General features: G+C 44.2%; 1 protein-coding gene across 2 annotated transcripts in view; it reads left to right on the forward strand.

Moving 5' to 3' along the window:
- LOC112228932 (serine/threonine-protein phosphatase 2B catalytic subunit alpha isoform) overlaps positions 1-16,676 on the forward strand; it is a 48,806-nt gene that overhangs the window by 30,526 nt on the left and 1,604 nt on the right. The window contains exons 3-13 of one of the 2 annotated variants that reach the window (XM_024394719.2): positions 3,520-3,644; positions 5,083-5,194; positions 6,097-6,242; positions 6,471-6,610; positions 10,036-10,113; positions 10,325-10,419; positions 12,210-12,335; positions 12,732-12,815; positions 14,492-14,576; positions 14,736-14,833; positions 15,435-15,485. In XM_024394719.2, the coding sequence (XP_024250487.1) occupies positions 3,520-3,644; positions 5,083-5,194; positions 6,097-6,242; positions 6,471-6,610; positions 10,036-10,113; positions 10,325-10,419; positions 12,210-12,335; positions 12,732-12,815; positions 14,492-14,576; positions 14,736-14,833; positions 15,435-15,485 (1,140 nt within the window). The remainder of the gene's footprint in view (positions 1-3,519; positions 3,645-5,082; positions 5,195-6,096; positions 6,243-6,470; positions 6,611-10,035; positions 10,114-10,324; positions 10,420-12,209; positions 12,336-12,731; positions 12,816-14,491; positions 14,577-14,735; positions 14,834-15,434; positions 15,486-16,676) is intronic. The other variant, XM_024394720.2, reaches the window with a different exon arrangement.

The following is a 16,676-nucleotide window of genomic DNA, read 5'->3' on the forward strand; positions in this document are numbered from 1 at the left end:
GACCTATTTACCATTACGTCTAATCCCATCGCAGGTAGACCTATTTACCATTACATCTAATCCCATAGCAAGTAGACCTATTTACCATTACATCTAATCCCATAGCAAGTAGACCTATTTACCATTACATCTAATCCCATAGCAGGTAGACCTATTTACCATTACATCTAATCCCATAGCAAGTAGACCTATTTACCATTACATCTAATCCCATAGCAGGTAGACCTATTTACCATTACATCTAATCACATATCGGGTAGACCTATTTACCATTACGTCTAATCCCATAGCAAGTAGGTTCTCTTCTGTACTCATCAGCCTGTTCTACTCTCCCCCATGTCTGAATCCCCTGTCATACTACGGCCATGGAGGGAGAGGAAGGCTGGAGTAAGGCAGTAGAGGACACAGGAAGTCACAGTTTACCATACTACATCAGCAGCTAGTGTTCACTTGGACTGGGCTGTAAATGTGAGTCCCGACCCATTTGCTTTGTCAGATAACTGCCCATTTATCCCGTGTTTATACAGGTGATTACATTGAGATTAGAAATCTATTTGTACGCTGGTGCCTGCCTGTCCTTGTTCGTGTGCTATAATTTAGGCACACTGTGTGTCACCGACATTAGGGGTCATAGGTTCTTCGAATTCTAGTTTAATTTCATTTGGTATTAGTATCCATTTTCATTTCATTCCTGCTCTGAAAAAGACATTGGTTGCCATTGTGCAGCATGTGTTACCAAGATATACTAGGAGTTGTGAACATGATAAATAGACATAGCCCAATGTACAGATGGCTCCTCCCCTGGCACTGAGTGATTGATTGGTGGACTGACTGACGAAATGGTTGATTGGTTGGTGGAAGATGGTAAATGGAGACCGGATACCTTAGTTACAGTACAATGGGGTATTCCTTCGACCCTCTGGTGAACAAGCGCCACAAACATGAGGGTCATATGCTTCATTTGCTGAGCATGAAATATGGATGATGATGTGGGTATCAGTGCAAAGACATTCTTAAGAATAGAGTTGCAAAGTGTGGATCTCTATGTAAGACGACTGTATTTTTGCTGTCTGTGCTTAGTCTTACGTTTGTGTGTGTGTGTGTGTGTGTTTATGCATTCATGTACTACTACTGTATGTGCTGTGTGCATATGCTATTTGTGCGTGTGCGTGCAATCATGTGTGCGTGTGTTGATTGCTTTACTCACACAAGCAGAGGCTCCCACTCGCGTTGCTCTGAGCTTTGAGTGGACAAAAGGCCACAGTGGAGCTGATAGAGGGAGACCGAGGCAGATGGAAGGAGGAGAGGGAGGGTGAGTGGGAGAGAAAGAGTGGTGATGAAAGAGAGGAGACGGGAAAAGATGACAAAATGAAATGCAGGTTTAGTCTGTAAAGCCACAGTGTTGAGCACCCAGGGTCCAGTTGTTATTGTCTCCAGGGGATTGGAACCAGCCAGCCAGAGTCCCAGCCTCCCAGGCTCCCTCCCCCAGGCCCAGGGTCCCTGAGCCACACCCACCTCCTACTGGGGGTAGAAAGAGAGAGGCCTCTGGGGGCAAACACCCAGGCAGCATCGCCATGCCAACACCACGCGAGGGCGAGATGATATATAGAAACTTCCATTTATTTCATTATTTATTCTCATAAAAATCATATCACCATGGCAACAGGAGTTTGCAACTTCTCTCATCTCTCTTACACACTCTCTGAGAAAATCACTGAACCGAGAAACAGCATAAATCTTCTACTGTCTAATTTACACAGGAAAAGCATGCATCACACAGGCACTCTCTTTTTCTCAGTACCACACACGCAGACTTACAAGACTGCAGACACACACTTTATCATAAAATTGAAGTCGGAAGTTTACATACACCTTAGCCAAATACATTTAAACTCAGCTTTTCACAATTCCTGACATTTAACCCTAGTAAACATTCCCTGTCTTAGGTCAGTTAGGATCACCACTTTATTTTAAGAATGTGAAATGTCAGAATAATAGTAGAGAATTATTTCTTTCAGCTTTTATTTCTTTCATCATATTCCCAGTGGGTCAGAAGTTTACATACACTCAATTAGTATTTGGTAGCATTGTCGTAGCATTGTCTAAATTGTTTAACTTGGGTCAAACGTTTCAGGTAGCCTTCCGCAAGCTCCCACAATAAGTTGGGTGAGTTTTGGCCCATTCCTCCTGACAGAGCTGGTGTAACAGAGTCAGGTTTGTAGGCCTCCTTGCTCGCACATGCTTTTTTAGTTCTGCCCACAAATGTTCTATTGGATTGAGGTCAGGGCTTTGTGATGGCCACTCCAATACCTTGACTTCGTTGTCCTTAAGCCATTTTGCCACAACTTTTTAAGTATGCTTGGGGTCATTGTCCATTTGGAAGACCCATTTGCGACCAACTTCCTGATGTCTTGAGATGTTGTTTCAATATATCCACATAATTTTGCTTCCTCATGATGGCATCTATTTTGTGTAGTTAGACCAGTCCCTCCTGCAGCAAAGCACCCCCACAACATGATGCTGACACCCCTGTACTTCCCGGTGGGAATGGTGTTCTTCGTCTTGCAAGCCTCCCCCTTTTTCCTCCAAACAGAACGATGGTCATTATGGCCTAACAGTTCCATTTTTGTTTCATCAGACCAGAGGACATTTCTCCAGAAAGTACGACCTTTGTCCCTGTGTGCAGTTACGAACTGTAGTCTGGCTTTTTTATGGCAGTTTTGGAGCAGTGGCTTCTTCCTTGCTGAGCGGCCTTTCAGATTGTGTCGATATAGGACACGTTTTTACTGTGGATATAGATACTTTTGTACCTGTTTCCTCCAGCATCTTCACAAGGTCCGTTGCTGTTGTTCTGGGATTGATTTGCACTTTTCGCACCAAAGTATGTTCATCTCTAGGAGACAGAACGTGTCTCCTTCCTGAGCGGTGTGACAGCTGCGTGGTCCCATGGTGTTTATACTTGCGTATTGTTTGTACAGACGAACGTGGTACCTTCAGGCGTTTGGAAATTGCTCCCAAGGATGAATCAGACTTGTGGAGGTCTACAATTTCTTTTCTGGGGTCTTGGATGATTTCTTTTGATTTTCCTATGATGTCCAGCAAAGAGGCACTGAGTTTGAAGGTAGGCCTTGAAATACATCCACAGGTACATCTCCAATTGACTCAGATTATGTCAATTAGCCTATCAGAAGCTTCTAAAGCCATGACATCATTTTTAGAATTTTCTAAGCTGTTAAAAGGCACAGTCAACTTAGTGTATGTAAACTTCTGACCCACTGGAATAATCTGTCTGTAAACAACTGTTGGAAAAATGACTTGTGTCATGCCCAAAGTAGATGACCTAACCGACTTGCCAAACTATACTTTGTTAACAAGAAATGTGTGGACTCCAACCTAAGAGTATGTAAACGTCCGACTTCAACTGTATATAAAATGCTGTTGTGTACTGTATGTAATGCTAACAGATCCAGTAATAACGTGCTGATCTTTTCTCATGCTGTGGGATTTGATGTTTTGCAGTGTGTGGGGACATCCATGGGCAGTTCTTTGACCTTATGAAGCTGTTTGAGGTGGGTGGCTCGCCGGCCACGACGCGTTACCTCTTCCTGGGAGACTATGTGGACCGGGGATACTTCAGTATCGAGGTAAGAGACCTTTAGACTGGGAGGCATTCCTGCCGTTTCCACATGGAATGAGAGACAAATGGCGTCTCTGACGACTCAAAAACACTGCTGCTGCCTCGCTCCCTGTGCCACTCCGTGTGCTGTGCTATGTCCCTGCGCTGCTATATTGGAGGAGCTATAGTGCACTGAAGCACCGCAAAAACACCACGTGGCCAGCTTCCCCCGGAATCTTCCGTGAGGAGGAAGGAGGAATCATCCAATCACATGCAATCGATGCTGACAAGTTGCATTTGCATAAAGGAAGGCTCTCCCGCTGGCCTGAGGGGTTGATTATCCGCAAACAGACTGGCTCCACCAATTCTCATGATTATCATACTATCTTTATCAGCTGTCACCAAATCAATGGCTGGGGGTCCTCATCTGATATATACTGAACAAAAATATAAACCTAACATGTAAAGTGTTGATCCCATGTTTCATGAGCTGAAATAAAAGATCCAAGAAATGTTCCATATGCACAGAAAATGTATTTCTCTAAAATGTTTGTTTACATCGCTGTTGGTGAGCATTTCTCATTTGCCAAGATAATCCATTCACCTGAAAGGTGTGGCATATCAATAAGCTGATTAAACAGCATGGCCATTACACAGGTGCACCTTGTGCTGGGGACAATAAAAGGCCACTGTAAAATGTGCAGTTTTGGCACACAGTGCCACAGATGTCTCAAGTTTTGAGGGAGCATGCAATTGGCATGTTGACTGCAGGAATGTCCGCCAGAGCTTTTGGCAGAGAATTGAATGTTCATTCATCTATCATAAGCCGCCTCCAATGTCGTTTTAGAGAATTTGGCTGCACGCCGAACCGGCCTCACAACCCACAGATCATGTGTAACCACACCAGACCTCCACATCCGGCTTCTTCAATTAGGGGATCGTCTGATACCAGCCAAACAGACTGTCGATAAATCTGAGGAGTATTTCTTCCTGTAATAAAGCCCTTTTGTGGGGAAAAACGACTTCTGATTGACTAGGCCTGGCTCCCAGTGGGTTGGGTTGGCTCCAAGTGGGTAGGTCTATGCCCTCCCAGGCCCACCCATGGCTTCGCCCCTGCCTAGTCATGTGAAATCAATAGATTAGGGCCTAGTGAATTGTATTTCAATTGACTGATTTACTTATATAAACTGTAACTCAGTAAAATCGTTGAAATTGTTGCTTGTTGCGTTTCATATATTTCAAATAAAGGTCCATTTTCAGGCCTTTTCTGGTTTGAGCTCGAGGCAGTCATTGATCGTGATACGGTCTGATTTTATATCCAATGTTATATAACGCTGACGTTGTTATCGTCAAGCTGCAGCCTGATGCAGGCCTTTTTTTTAGGTCCTGAACAGTGTATCATATCATTCAGTTTTTGTGTGTGTGTGTAAACTGATCTAATAACCCTTTATCTACTCTCTTGACAGTGTGTTTTGTACCTTTGGTCGCTGAAAATCCTCTACCCAAAGACGCTATATTTACTGCGAGGAAACCATGAATGTAGACATTTGACAGAATACTTCACCTTCAAACAAGAATGTGAGTGCTCTCCAGAGATGTTCTATTTCTGTGTCATCTCGTGCATTGTTCCTTGAGAGGCTATGAAAGGATTCTTGAAAATGAAAGCGTGATACATTAGCGAAAAGTAGTGGATGGATGGTTCGAGCCGAGGTATCCCATGAGGAGAAGCAGTACTACAAGTACTACAAGTACAGGTAGACCTGGAACCTATTTCCGTATCTTCTCCGGTGGCACATCACCATGGTTACCAATGCTGTGAAAGGTTGGGGATTAGGAGTTAATGAAAAAGACTGCCATGGCATACAGACACACACAAACAAAGATGAAATCGGGTGAGCCTGGGGAGAAGTGTGAGAAGGTGTTGTGATGAATATCCGAGAACCCTTAGCTGGGAAGGAATATGACAGATGGTAGAGGTGTTCTCTGGGTCTTAGGTGATTTACCCAATAAATTACTGGGAGTTTATATATGAAGTGTGCGACTCTTTATTTTTTTAAATAGTTCTCTGGGTCTCTAACATCCATGGAGAAGTGCATGACGGGAGTCATCTTGTTCTTCTCTGCTCAGTCAGATCACACAATACAGTATATCCTCTTGAGAGAGGATGGTTGGATGTTATTACGAAAAGACATCCAAAAATGTATGCACTCACTATTGTAAGTTGCTCTGGCTGAGTGACTAAAATGTAAATGTTTTTGACTGTGAGATATTGTTTGTTCTTACTTTGGACTATCTGTTCCAGGCTGAAATCTCTCTTAAGCGTGAATCATGCATTAATATCAATGGACAGCTTATGTAACAGTCAAAGCTATTAGCTCGTATCTCACATCAGGATTCCACCTTGATGGATGACTTGTGTGGTCCCTGAGGTCCCTGTTTGTATCATTGCACTGATCCAGTTGTCTCTCTGTGGTGGACAGGTAAAATCAAGTACTCGGAGCAGGTGTATGACTCATGCATGGACGCTTTTGACTGCCTTCCCCTGGCTGCCCTCATGAACCAGCAGTTTCTGTGTGTCCATGGAGGACTCTCACCAGAAATACACAACTTAGATGACATAAAGAAGGTATTGAACTACCACCATGGCACTGACAAGCCATGCATAGGAAAATCAAATCAACTGTGTTTTCATGTCTTCACATACTTCAGTACAGCACTTGTGCATTTTGTGTGTGCATTTTGTGTGTGAGTGCATGCGTGAGTACCCGTGTACGTGCGAGAGAGTGTTGTTTTTGTGTTTGAATATTTGCGTATTTGCTCGTGTTTGAATTCAGTACGTTTCTCTCTGCTGTAGATAGACCGGTTCAAGGAGCCTCCAGCGTTTGGGCCCATGTGTGACCTACTGTGGTCTGACCCTCTGGAGGACTTTGGCAACGAGAAAACCCAGGAGTACTTCAGCCACAACACAGTCCGAGGCTGCTCCTACTTCTACAGGTCAGCTCTCTCTCGCTCCACCTCAACACTTTCTTTCTTTCATAACTAGTCCTCGTGTTTTTGAGTCGTCAGTTATCCCACTCTGGATCTGTCGACCAAACAATTACCTCCAAACCAAACGGCACGAATCCAAATCTCAAATTGTACACACACAGGGAAATGCTGCGCGCACACAGCCCGATGTGCATCTGTGTTGCCGTGGTTCTGTATCCTGTCAGCCATAGTGTGTGCCGTTTATATGTCATGTCTGTGTGAGATGCAGCCGCTGCACTGACCTACATTCTGGGTGCCGAGGGTATTTGGGCGGAAAGCCTTGGATGTATATGGGGCTGCATTCGGTAGGCTCTCAGTAGGTGCTCAGAGCCCGGCCGTTATTCGTTTATTTTCTTTCCTGCCCAAATCTTTGAACACTTAAATATTTCACACGCCAATGACAACTTAGATGGGGCGTGGCTGTAGGGAGGGGTAGAGGGGATGGTGGTGGTAGGATAGGATGGATGGAGATTTTGGTGCAATACATGGCTGTGGTAGGTGAACACATCCTCATAAGAGGCTTTTTTTACACACATAAACAAGTGCACACCTCAGGTCATTGGTCTGTCAGTTTGAGAGGGGGGATCCCTGGTGATTAGTAGGTGTTATTGGTGGATCTCAGCTGGCTTATGTCCATGTTGTAAAGGCTTTGTGTCCTTTTGTGGACTGTATCATTCTGTATGACCACAGCAATACATGGAAGGGAACTATCAGACAGCCACATAACACTGTATGTTGTCCCACCCGGCATCCTTGTTGTTAGGTGGTGGACTGTGCTTTTTTTGATATGATGAGGTGAAAGACCTACGGTCTGGTTTGTCGGTGAGGAGTTACAATAGTGTCTTCAGGGGAACAGTTCAGTAGTGCTTCTCATCCGTCACTCTGTAGCCCGACGGCTTCAGCACCTGATGGTTTCAGCACTACAGTGGTCCAGAGAAACGCCTCAGGAGCCAAATCTGGCACAGACATGAGAGACCACCTTCTCTGACCAACTGAGCCATGGATTTTAAAAAACTGCAGCACATTTGGGTACAAATGCACAATCAATATGCAGGCTTGAGTCATCAGTTTGTGCATTAAAAAAAATTGAGAACCATGGTGAAAGTAATCTCCTGTTATTTTCAGATTTTTAAAAATCATTTACCACAGCCTCTCTCTTTTTTATGTTCATGATCTCATTGTATATAGTGAAAGTAGCATAGGGAAGCCCTGTCATAATTAGTCCGAGAGCTAGCTAGCAACCAGGGGCAGATTAAGAAATCATAGGCCCCGGGGCTTTGTTTTTGTTTTTTTATAACCTTTCCACCCTAACCGGCCCACCATCATGTTCTGTAAACAAATCCTTGCGCCAAGATGCAATTGGATGCGTGGTAAATTTACTGTTGAAGAGAAGAAAAAAAAAAACCGTTATAATAAAACCATAATTTTTTATTTAACTAGGCAAGTCAGTTAAGAACAAATTCTTATTTTCAATGACGGCCTACTAACAGTGGGTTAACTGCCTGTTCAGGGGCAGAACGACATATTTTTCACCTTGTCAGCTCAGGGATTCGATCTTGCTACCTTTCGGTTATTGGCCCAACGCTACAGACCCTGGTTCAAATCCAGGCTGTATCATATCCGGCCTTGATTGGGAGTCCCATAGGGCGGCGCACAATTGGCCCAGCGTCGTCCGGGTTTGGCCATCATTGTAAATAATGTGTTCTTAACTGACTTGCCTGGTTAAATAAATAAAATGTTTTTAAAAAACCTTGCTCGTTGTGGCAATAGCCTATCTCAAGATGAGCTACTTTGAACAACAGCGTTGCTGTTAGCTACAAAGAAAGTTATATTGGTTCGACAGATTAGTCTTCTCTTTTCAGCAGTAGGCATTTGCTTTCCAAACTGGACGTTTTTCCTGATTTTGGATTTTGAAATCTGCAAAAGGTAAACAGGTTTTCGCTTTGTCATTATGGGGTATTGTGTGTAGATTGACGAGGGAAAAATGCATTTGATACATTTTAGAATGAGGCTGTAACGTAACAAAATGTGGAAAAAGGCCAAGGGGTCTGAATACTTTCTGATGGCACTGTATATAATACATACTGTATATCGTTCCTTAATCAGCCCCTACGTCTTGCCCTGCTAACATCAACCACTGCTGTTTTCAAAACTGGCACTTTTGGTCCTTTCAATCCCTGTGAATATGCCTGCAGAAGAAACACATCGGATGCTCCGTTTTTCTGTCTGCAACCGGAGGCATGAAACGTGGGTGTGAGAGGGGGGGGGGGACAATGCCGTCTTGGGGACATTGATTGGAATACATTTTACCTTACGCCGACACACACTATGATTATTAACCGTATACACATCCTGGCTTCTTAACGTCTGTTAAGCTTATAGATTTGAGAGGTCAAATTGGAGCTTTGGGAACTGGAATGGAATCGAGCTGAATCTGTATCAGCATCTCTGTCTGTCTGGATCAGCAGGATGGAGTGAGATACAGAGGGGGGTGGATATATTAGATGCTGCTAGTGGGGTATCAACTCCACTTGCAGCTGCTGTTGTGAGGTTAAAGGAGAGGAATGTAGAGCAGATGAGAGGGGGCGTAGACAAGTACACGGGGATCTCCTACTCCAAACCAGGCGGTTGAAATGCACCGTGGGTGAGGCGGAGTCGAGCGTGGAATAAAAGAAGGGCCAGTATCAACTCAACACTGCCGTCTATCCCACAACCCCCCTGGGGCTCTGCAATGAGCTGTTGCTATGACAACTCACTCCTCCAGACCAAACTGGAGCGAGTGATAGGAAGAGGGAGAGCTACAAGGAAAGGAGTGATCTGTGAAGAGAGAGAGAGAGGCGGAGAACCAATGCTGTCAGGCAGGCCGTCTCGTCAACAGTATGCCTAAAGGATGGGGAAAATGTCCTAATCCTCACACTTCCTGTCGGGTAGAAGTGACAGCCAGTTAGCCGTCAAATGAGAACTGACATGATGGTTTGTTGTGTTCTTTAAGGCCCAGTGAGTGGCATTAAGTTGCTTTGGGCGACCTGTGAGCCATGTGTCGGGCTGGGATGGGCTGTTACGTCTTGCGTCATGCTGAGCAGTGATCTGATAACAGCACACTGACGACTGCTGGTGCTTTGCTCTGTTTTGTTTTCGGACAATGTCAATGTTCTACTCTGTGGCTGGACCAGGGGTGTCATGCTCGGTCATGCTCCGTTTCGTGAATGTAATATGCAGAAAATAATGTTTGTATTCAGTTGAATGTAATGTGTATGCTCTGTTACACAATACCTCTGCTTTCGGCACGCTGTTCGATTCCATAGGTCAGGCTGTGTTGCACTGTGATATGTGTCAAACAGTGTGAATGTGTATATGACATCCCTAAACCCTCCCTCCTTTCTGCCTTGCAGTTATCCAGCTGTATGTGAGTTCCTACAGAACAATAACTTATTATCAGTCATCCGAGCACATGAAGCACAAGATGCTGGGTATGTACCAACACACACTTCTCTCTCTCTCTCTCTCTCTCTCTCTCTCTCCCCCTCTCTCTCACACACACTTCTCTCCCTCTCTCTCTTACACACACTTCTCTCCCTCTCTCTCTCACACACACACTTTTCAGTAGCTTTTACACAATTGATGATTCATCCAGATTATCAACCTGAAAACACCTCCCACTCTCTCTGTGGTGCCCTATAGCTACCGGATGTACCGGAAGAGCCAAACCACCGGCTTCCCCTCCCTAATCACCATCTTCTCAGCACCAAACTACCTTGATGTTTACAACAACAAAGGTCAGTCTATCTGCTCCATGTATTTGTGGTGCTACTTTATGAATCTATGTGAACCAGTAAATATTTGTAGTGAATGTATGCTGGAGTAAGTGTTTGCTGGTGGGTGGTGTTCAATGTGTGGCTTGTGGAGATGGATCGTGGGACATGGGGAGAGCGTAGGAGGGACTGTCGGTATGACTGACTATCTCCATGTGGCTTTATCTCTCCTGATGGAACTGCAATGGCATTTCTGGGGCTCAAGAGGGGCACCTAGTGGTTAATCATCTCATCTCTCTATGGGTCTCTGCCTGTCTCTGTTTCTTCCTGTGCCTCTGTTTCTGTCTCGCTGCCGCTGTCTCTCTGTCTGTCTCTGTGTCTCTCTGCCTCTGTTTCCTTCTTCCTCTGCCTCTCTCTGTCTATGTCTCTCTGTGTCTCTCTGCCTCGGTTTCCCTCTCACTCTGTCTCTTCCTCTGCCTCTGTCTATCTGTGTCTCTCTGCATCTGTTTCCCTCTCACTCTGCCTCTGTATGTCTCTGTCTCTTTGTGTCTGTCTCTGTCTGTTCCTGCGTTTCTGTGTCCGTCTCTCTCACACGCAAACACATTTCAAGATGTGCACCCCCACAAGACTAAGAATGTTTCTCCACTGCATTTCTGGGACTCAAGAGGGGCACCTAGTGGTTGATCTCATCTCTCTCTATGGGTCTCTGCCTGTCTCTATTTCTTCCTGTGCCTCTGTTTCTCTCTCACTCTGTCTGCCCTTGTCTCACTGCCTCTCCCGCTGCCTCTGTGTCCCTGCCTCTGTCTGTCTCTGTGTTTCTGTGTCTCCCTGCCTCTGTTTCCCTCTCACTCTTCTCTTCCTCTGCCTCTGCCTCTGTCTGTTTCTGTGCCTCTCTGCCCCCGTTTCCCTCTCACTCTCTCTTCCTCTGCCTCTGTTTCTCTCTGCCTCTGTCTGCCTCTGTCTGTCCCTGTTTCTGTGTTTCTGTGTCTGTCTCTGCCTCTGTCTGTCCCTGAGTTTCTGTGTCCGTCTCTCTCTCACTCACACGCAAACACATATCAGGATGTGCAACCCAAGAAGAACCCAACCTAAGAATGTTGCTCCAGCCTAGTATCTCCTTGCCACTCTGAAGAGCCAGTGTGTTATACGAGTTCCACTCTTGGTTTCATTTTTTGATTATTAGATGTCTTTCCTTGTGGTGGTGTTTTATACAGTCATTCAAAGAAAGTGTGTTTTTAGATGTCGTGGATTGTGTTACAAATTTTAGTAAAAAAAGGCTCCTTCCTAAAGCATATTTGTCAAGAGACAAAACTCCTATATCAAGCTTATACTGTATATAGTGGAAGTAGCATAGGGAAGCATTATCATAATTATCCTTGCTTAGCATCAGCCGCTGCTGCTGTTTCAAATACATGCGACAACAACAAAACATCAAAAAATCAACCTCTGTGAATATATCCCTGGTAGAAGAAGCACATCAGATGCTTTGTGTTCTGTCTGCAACGGAAGGCATGAAACGTTGGTGTGAGAGGGTTGAAAAAAACCATGCCGTCTTGGGAATTGACAGGATTTCGAACGCGTTTCCATGCAACGCTGCGTCATTGACATAGGAACGGGGGGGGCCTCAACATGGAGAATGTGAGATTGAACCGTGAGCCTGGAAGACATACAGAGCTTTAGCAATGTATCACTCAACACACTGATGGTCATTTTTACTGTGTTGTTTCTGCACATCTATGTTTTGTGTAGCAATGTGTGTATCCATGCTGAAATGTTTTATGCTACCGGGACCCTCTCAAGTTGTTCCCCCTCCACAGCTGCAGTCCTGAAGTATGAGAACAACGTGATGAACATCCGGCAGTTCAACTGCTCCCCTCATCCCTACTGGCTGCCCAACTTCATGGACGTGTTCACCTGGTCCCTGCCCTTTGTGGGGGAGAAAGGTACCACTACCAGCCTTTCCTTATTCATTAGTAGCGCATTTATCAGTGTAATGACTAATGAGTACAGTGGTGTTTTAATACTGGTTCATCACACTGAGCTAAGTTAGGGGTTCTCAAACCTTTTCTGCACACAACCCCAAATTGACACACTAAAAAAAATATGCAGGGGATCACTTTTGGAAAATGTATATTTATTTTCCTGACCCCAAGTTTGGTGTTACAAAATCATCTTATTTTGATAGTATAGACTAACATTCAGCGTGACATATGCAGGCTCTTAGACTGCTACGATATGCAATGACTGTGTCCTTCCTATACTTACCCTCTTACTACATTTTATCATAAACAAATATGTGCGGCAGCACCCTCATCTGAGAACCTTTGACCCTTGTCCAGTCACAGAGATGCTGGTGAACGTGTTGAGCATCTGCTCTGACGACGAGCTCATGAATGACGGAGACGACCAAGAGATCCTTGATGGTGAGTCACTCATATACTGTACTGTTAAGAGTCCAATGCAGCCATTTAAAAAAAAAATATCAATATCAAATCATTTCTGTGTATCAATTAAGACCTTACTGGTCAAAAATAAACAAAAATAGCTTCTTAGCAAAGAGCAATTTCTCAAGCAATAATTTTGCTAGGACAGTCTGGGAGTGGTCTGAGTGGGGAGGGGAGAACTGAGAACTAGCTGTTATTGGAAGAGAGGTTTGGAACTCTTTCTTATTGGTCTATTAAGGAATTGAATTGAATTCAGGTGGTCTTTTCATACAGCTCTTACACTTAAAGAGCATTGTCATAATTTTCACAGTTATATTATCCAACCTCAGAGTGTGGAAATATATACACTACCGTTCAAAAGTTTGGGGTGACTTAGAAATGTCCTTGTTTTTGAAAGAAAAGCTATTTTTGTGTCCATTAAAATATCATAGTGATCAGAAATACAGTGTAGACATTGTTAATGTTGTAAATGACTATTGTAGCTGTAAACAGCTGATTTTTGTTTTTTAATATAATATCTACATAGGCGTGCAGAGGCCCATTATCAACAAAACTGGCGTTCTGATTAAAAAATCAATCAAACTGGCCTTCTTTAGACTAGTTGAGTATCTGGAGCATCAGCATTTGTAGGTTTGATTACAGGCTCAAAATGGCCAGAAAAAATACCTTTCTTCTGAAACTAGTCAGTCTATTCTTGTTCTGAGAAATTAATGCTATTAAATGTGAGATTTCATACAATGCTGTTTTTTTTATTTTACTAGGCAAGTCAGTTAAGAACAAATTCTTATTTTCAATAACAGCCTAGGAACAGTGGGTTAACTGCCTGTTTGAGCTGTTCTGTGAAGGGAGTAGTACACAGCGTTGTACGAAATCTCACATTTAATAGCATTAATTTCTCAGAACAAGAATAGACTGACTAGTTTCAGAAGAAAGGTATTTGTTTCTGGCCATTTCGAGCCTGTAATCGAACCTACAAATGCTGATGCTCCACTAGTCTAAAGAAGGCGAGTTGTAAGAGATCTTCAGTTTCTTGGCAATTTCTCACATGGAATAGCCTTCATTTCTCAGAACAAGAATAGACTGACGAGTTTCAGAAGAAAGGTCTTTGTTTAATGATCAATTAGCCTTTTAAAATGATAAACTTGGATTAGCTGACACAACATGCCGTTGAAACACAGGAGTGATGGTTGCTGATAATGGGCCTCTGCACGCCTATGTATTCCATTTAAAATCAGCCATTTCCAGCTACAATAGCCATTTCCAACATTAACAATGTCTACACTGTATTTCTGATCAATTTGACGTTATTTTAACAGACCAAAAAAAGTGTTTTTCTTTCAAAAACAATAACATTTTTAAGTGATCCCAAACTTTCGAACGATAGAGTATATAATACACAGGTCAAATCAAGTTTTTGACTGCACTAGGCCTTTAAGAATCCATTCGTGCTGTAGTGTATCACATTCCCCTCCCTGGCATAGATCCCGATAAACAATTTAAAAACAATGTATGTGTACAGTATATTAAATGTCCTCTGGGTATTTGTTTGTTATGAGGGGCTCTTTGAATTACCCGTAAAGAATTTAAATGGATCACTTCAATGTGGCCCATAGACTCACTCCTGAGATCTGAAAATGAGTGTTCTCTCTTTCTAGCCAACGCAGCTGCAGCTCGGAAGGAGGTCATCAGGAACAAGATCCGCGCCATCGGGAAAATGGCCACAATGTTCAAAGTGCTTCGGTGAGAATGTTCTTCATGTTCTTCACATGAGCTGTTACACATCTCTGTTACACATAATGCGGAATATAGAGTTATTATAATTGAGTGTATATATATATACAGTAGAAGCCGACATGAGTGATCTTTGTGGATGCCCTCTGACCTGTGTGTGTCCTGCAGGGAGGAGAGTGAGAACGTGTTGACGTTGAAGGGCCTGACGCCTACTGGCATGCTGCCCAGTGGGGTGCTCTCTGGGGGAAAACAGACCCTGCAGAGTGGTGAGGACCAGGCCCAAGCCAGGCCATGTTTTTTTCTATCCTCCCTCCCTCCGTCCCGCCTGCCCTCTCCTCGTCTCCCACCCTGTCTATCCGTTCCTCTTTCTATCACTGTGACTCTTACTCTCTTTCTGTCACAGTCTCCGTCGCTCTCCATCTCTCCCTGGGTCTTTGTCTTCGTATCCGTCCTCTGGTCCCTTTGTTTCTGACCCAGGTTTGCGCAGCCACCCGTAACTCTGGAGGACTGCAGATTCTGCCCTCTTTAGCTATAGCTCAACACTAGAGAGAGAGAGAGAGAGAGAGACAGTCATCTCACCTGTATTCACTGCCATCGAGTTGCTCTTTGAAAAGCTGGGTGAGGTGTCTGTGGGCCTCCAGAGTCACTCTAACCCAGCCCTGGGGTGTTCCCCAGTCCTTTGGTCACTCAGTCTGTTGTGTTCTACAGAGACTGGAGTGGGCTGCTGATCCAGCCTGCCTGGCTGTGTTGCTGGGTTACATATGTGTCTCGTTGGTCTCTGGCCAGCTGCCTACCTACCGCCGGGGGGCTGCATTCTGCATGGCTTTGTCAGAAGTAACTCGCTCCCCTCCTTTCCCCCTCCCCCAGCCACCACCGAGGCCATCGAAGCCATCGACACAGAAACTGAGGACGGAGAAGGTAAAGCTGCGTCCCCCACCCCACCCCTTTCAGCAGGACATGCATTGGGTCAACTACCCATCGGTGACAATAGCAGTTCATATTCAGCCTGCATCGAACATCTCAGGGGGACAGTTGGTTTAGAGTGGGTAGCACGGAACTTTGCAGTACCTTGATTACAAGATATGTCAACTATATCAGTTATGATATAAGGGCCAGGATATATAACAATAATTACATAGTGTGCTCATGAAAAACAAAGCTTTTTCACAAGTTTGATACCTTACATAAAAATACAAATGCACATATATTAACAAATATACCGGTACATACAAACACATGGATTTGTATGGAAGTAATTTAAGCCATGCAAAGTGAGGTGCTACCAAGAGATGCATGATGGTTTCTTTCGGGTGCCTTTTTATGCTCAGGCATGATTCCTTCTTTTTATTTTGGGGGATTTGGCTTATCTTCCGCCCCCATCTGGTTGAAAGATGCATCGCATGCAGGGAGAACAGGACACAGGTGAGCCCTAAGGTGAAATAAGGTATGCATCATGATGTCAACTGAATGATATCATGAGCGTGATGCTATCTGTGTGAACCATAGAGTCTCTGGACACTTAGTACCCACTTGACAGCTGCAGTTAAACAACTGCCTGCATCACGGCAGAGTTGTGATAAACTATCAGGACTACATATGTAGCAGTGGAGGCTGCTGAGGGGAGGATGGCTCATAATAATGTCTAGAATGGCGCCAATGGAGTGGTATCAACCACATGGAAACCAAAGTCTTTGGTGTGATTGATACCATTCCATTGACTCCATTCCAGACATTATTATGGGCCGTCCTCCCCTCACCAGCCTCCACTGGTATGTAGTATGACATGCTTATGCCATGTAGCTGGTACTGTAATGTCACGTTGGCTTCATGATGCATAATAATAACAACAGTAAAAGAAGGGTGCCCTTCAGGTAAAGGAGGGTGCTATAGTGATAAACAAGGGTCCCATTTTAGTAAAGGAGGGTGCTAGTGTAGAAAACAAGGGTCCCATTTTAGTAAAGGAGGCTGCCATTCTAATAAACTAATGTGCTATTCTAGTAAACGAGGATGCCATTTGAGTAAAGGAGGGTGCTGGGTGCTATTGTAGTAAACAAGGGTGTCATTCTAGTACAGGACACGAGGGTGCTATTATAGCCATGGTTGTTTATC

The sequence above is a fragment of the Oncorhynchus tshawytscha genome, linkage group LG30, assembly GCF_018296145.1.
Source record: "Oncorhynchus tshawytscha isolate Ot180627B linkage group LG30, Otsh_v2.0, whole genome shotgun sequence".
NCBI lineage: Eukaryota > Metazoa > Chordata > Actinopteri > Salmoniformes > Salmonidae > Oncorhynchus > Oncorhynchus tshawytscha.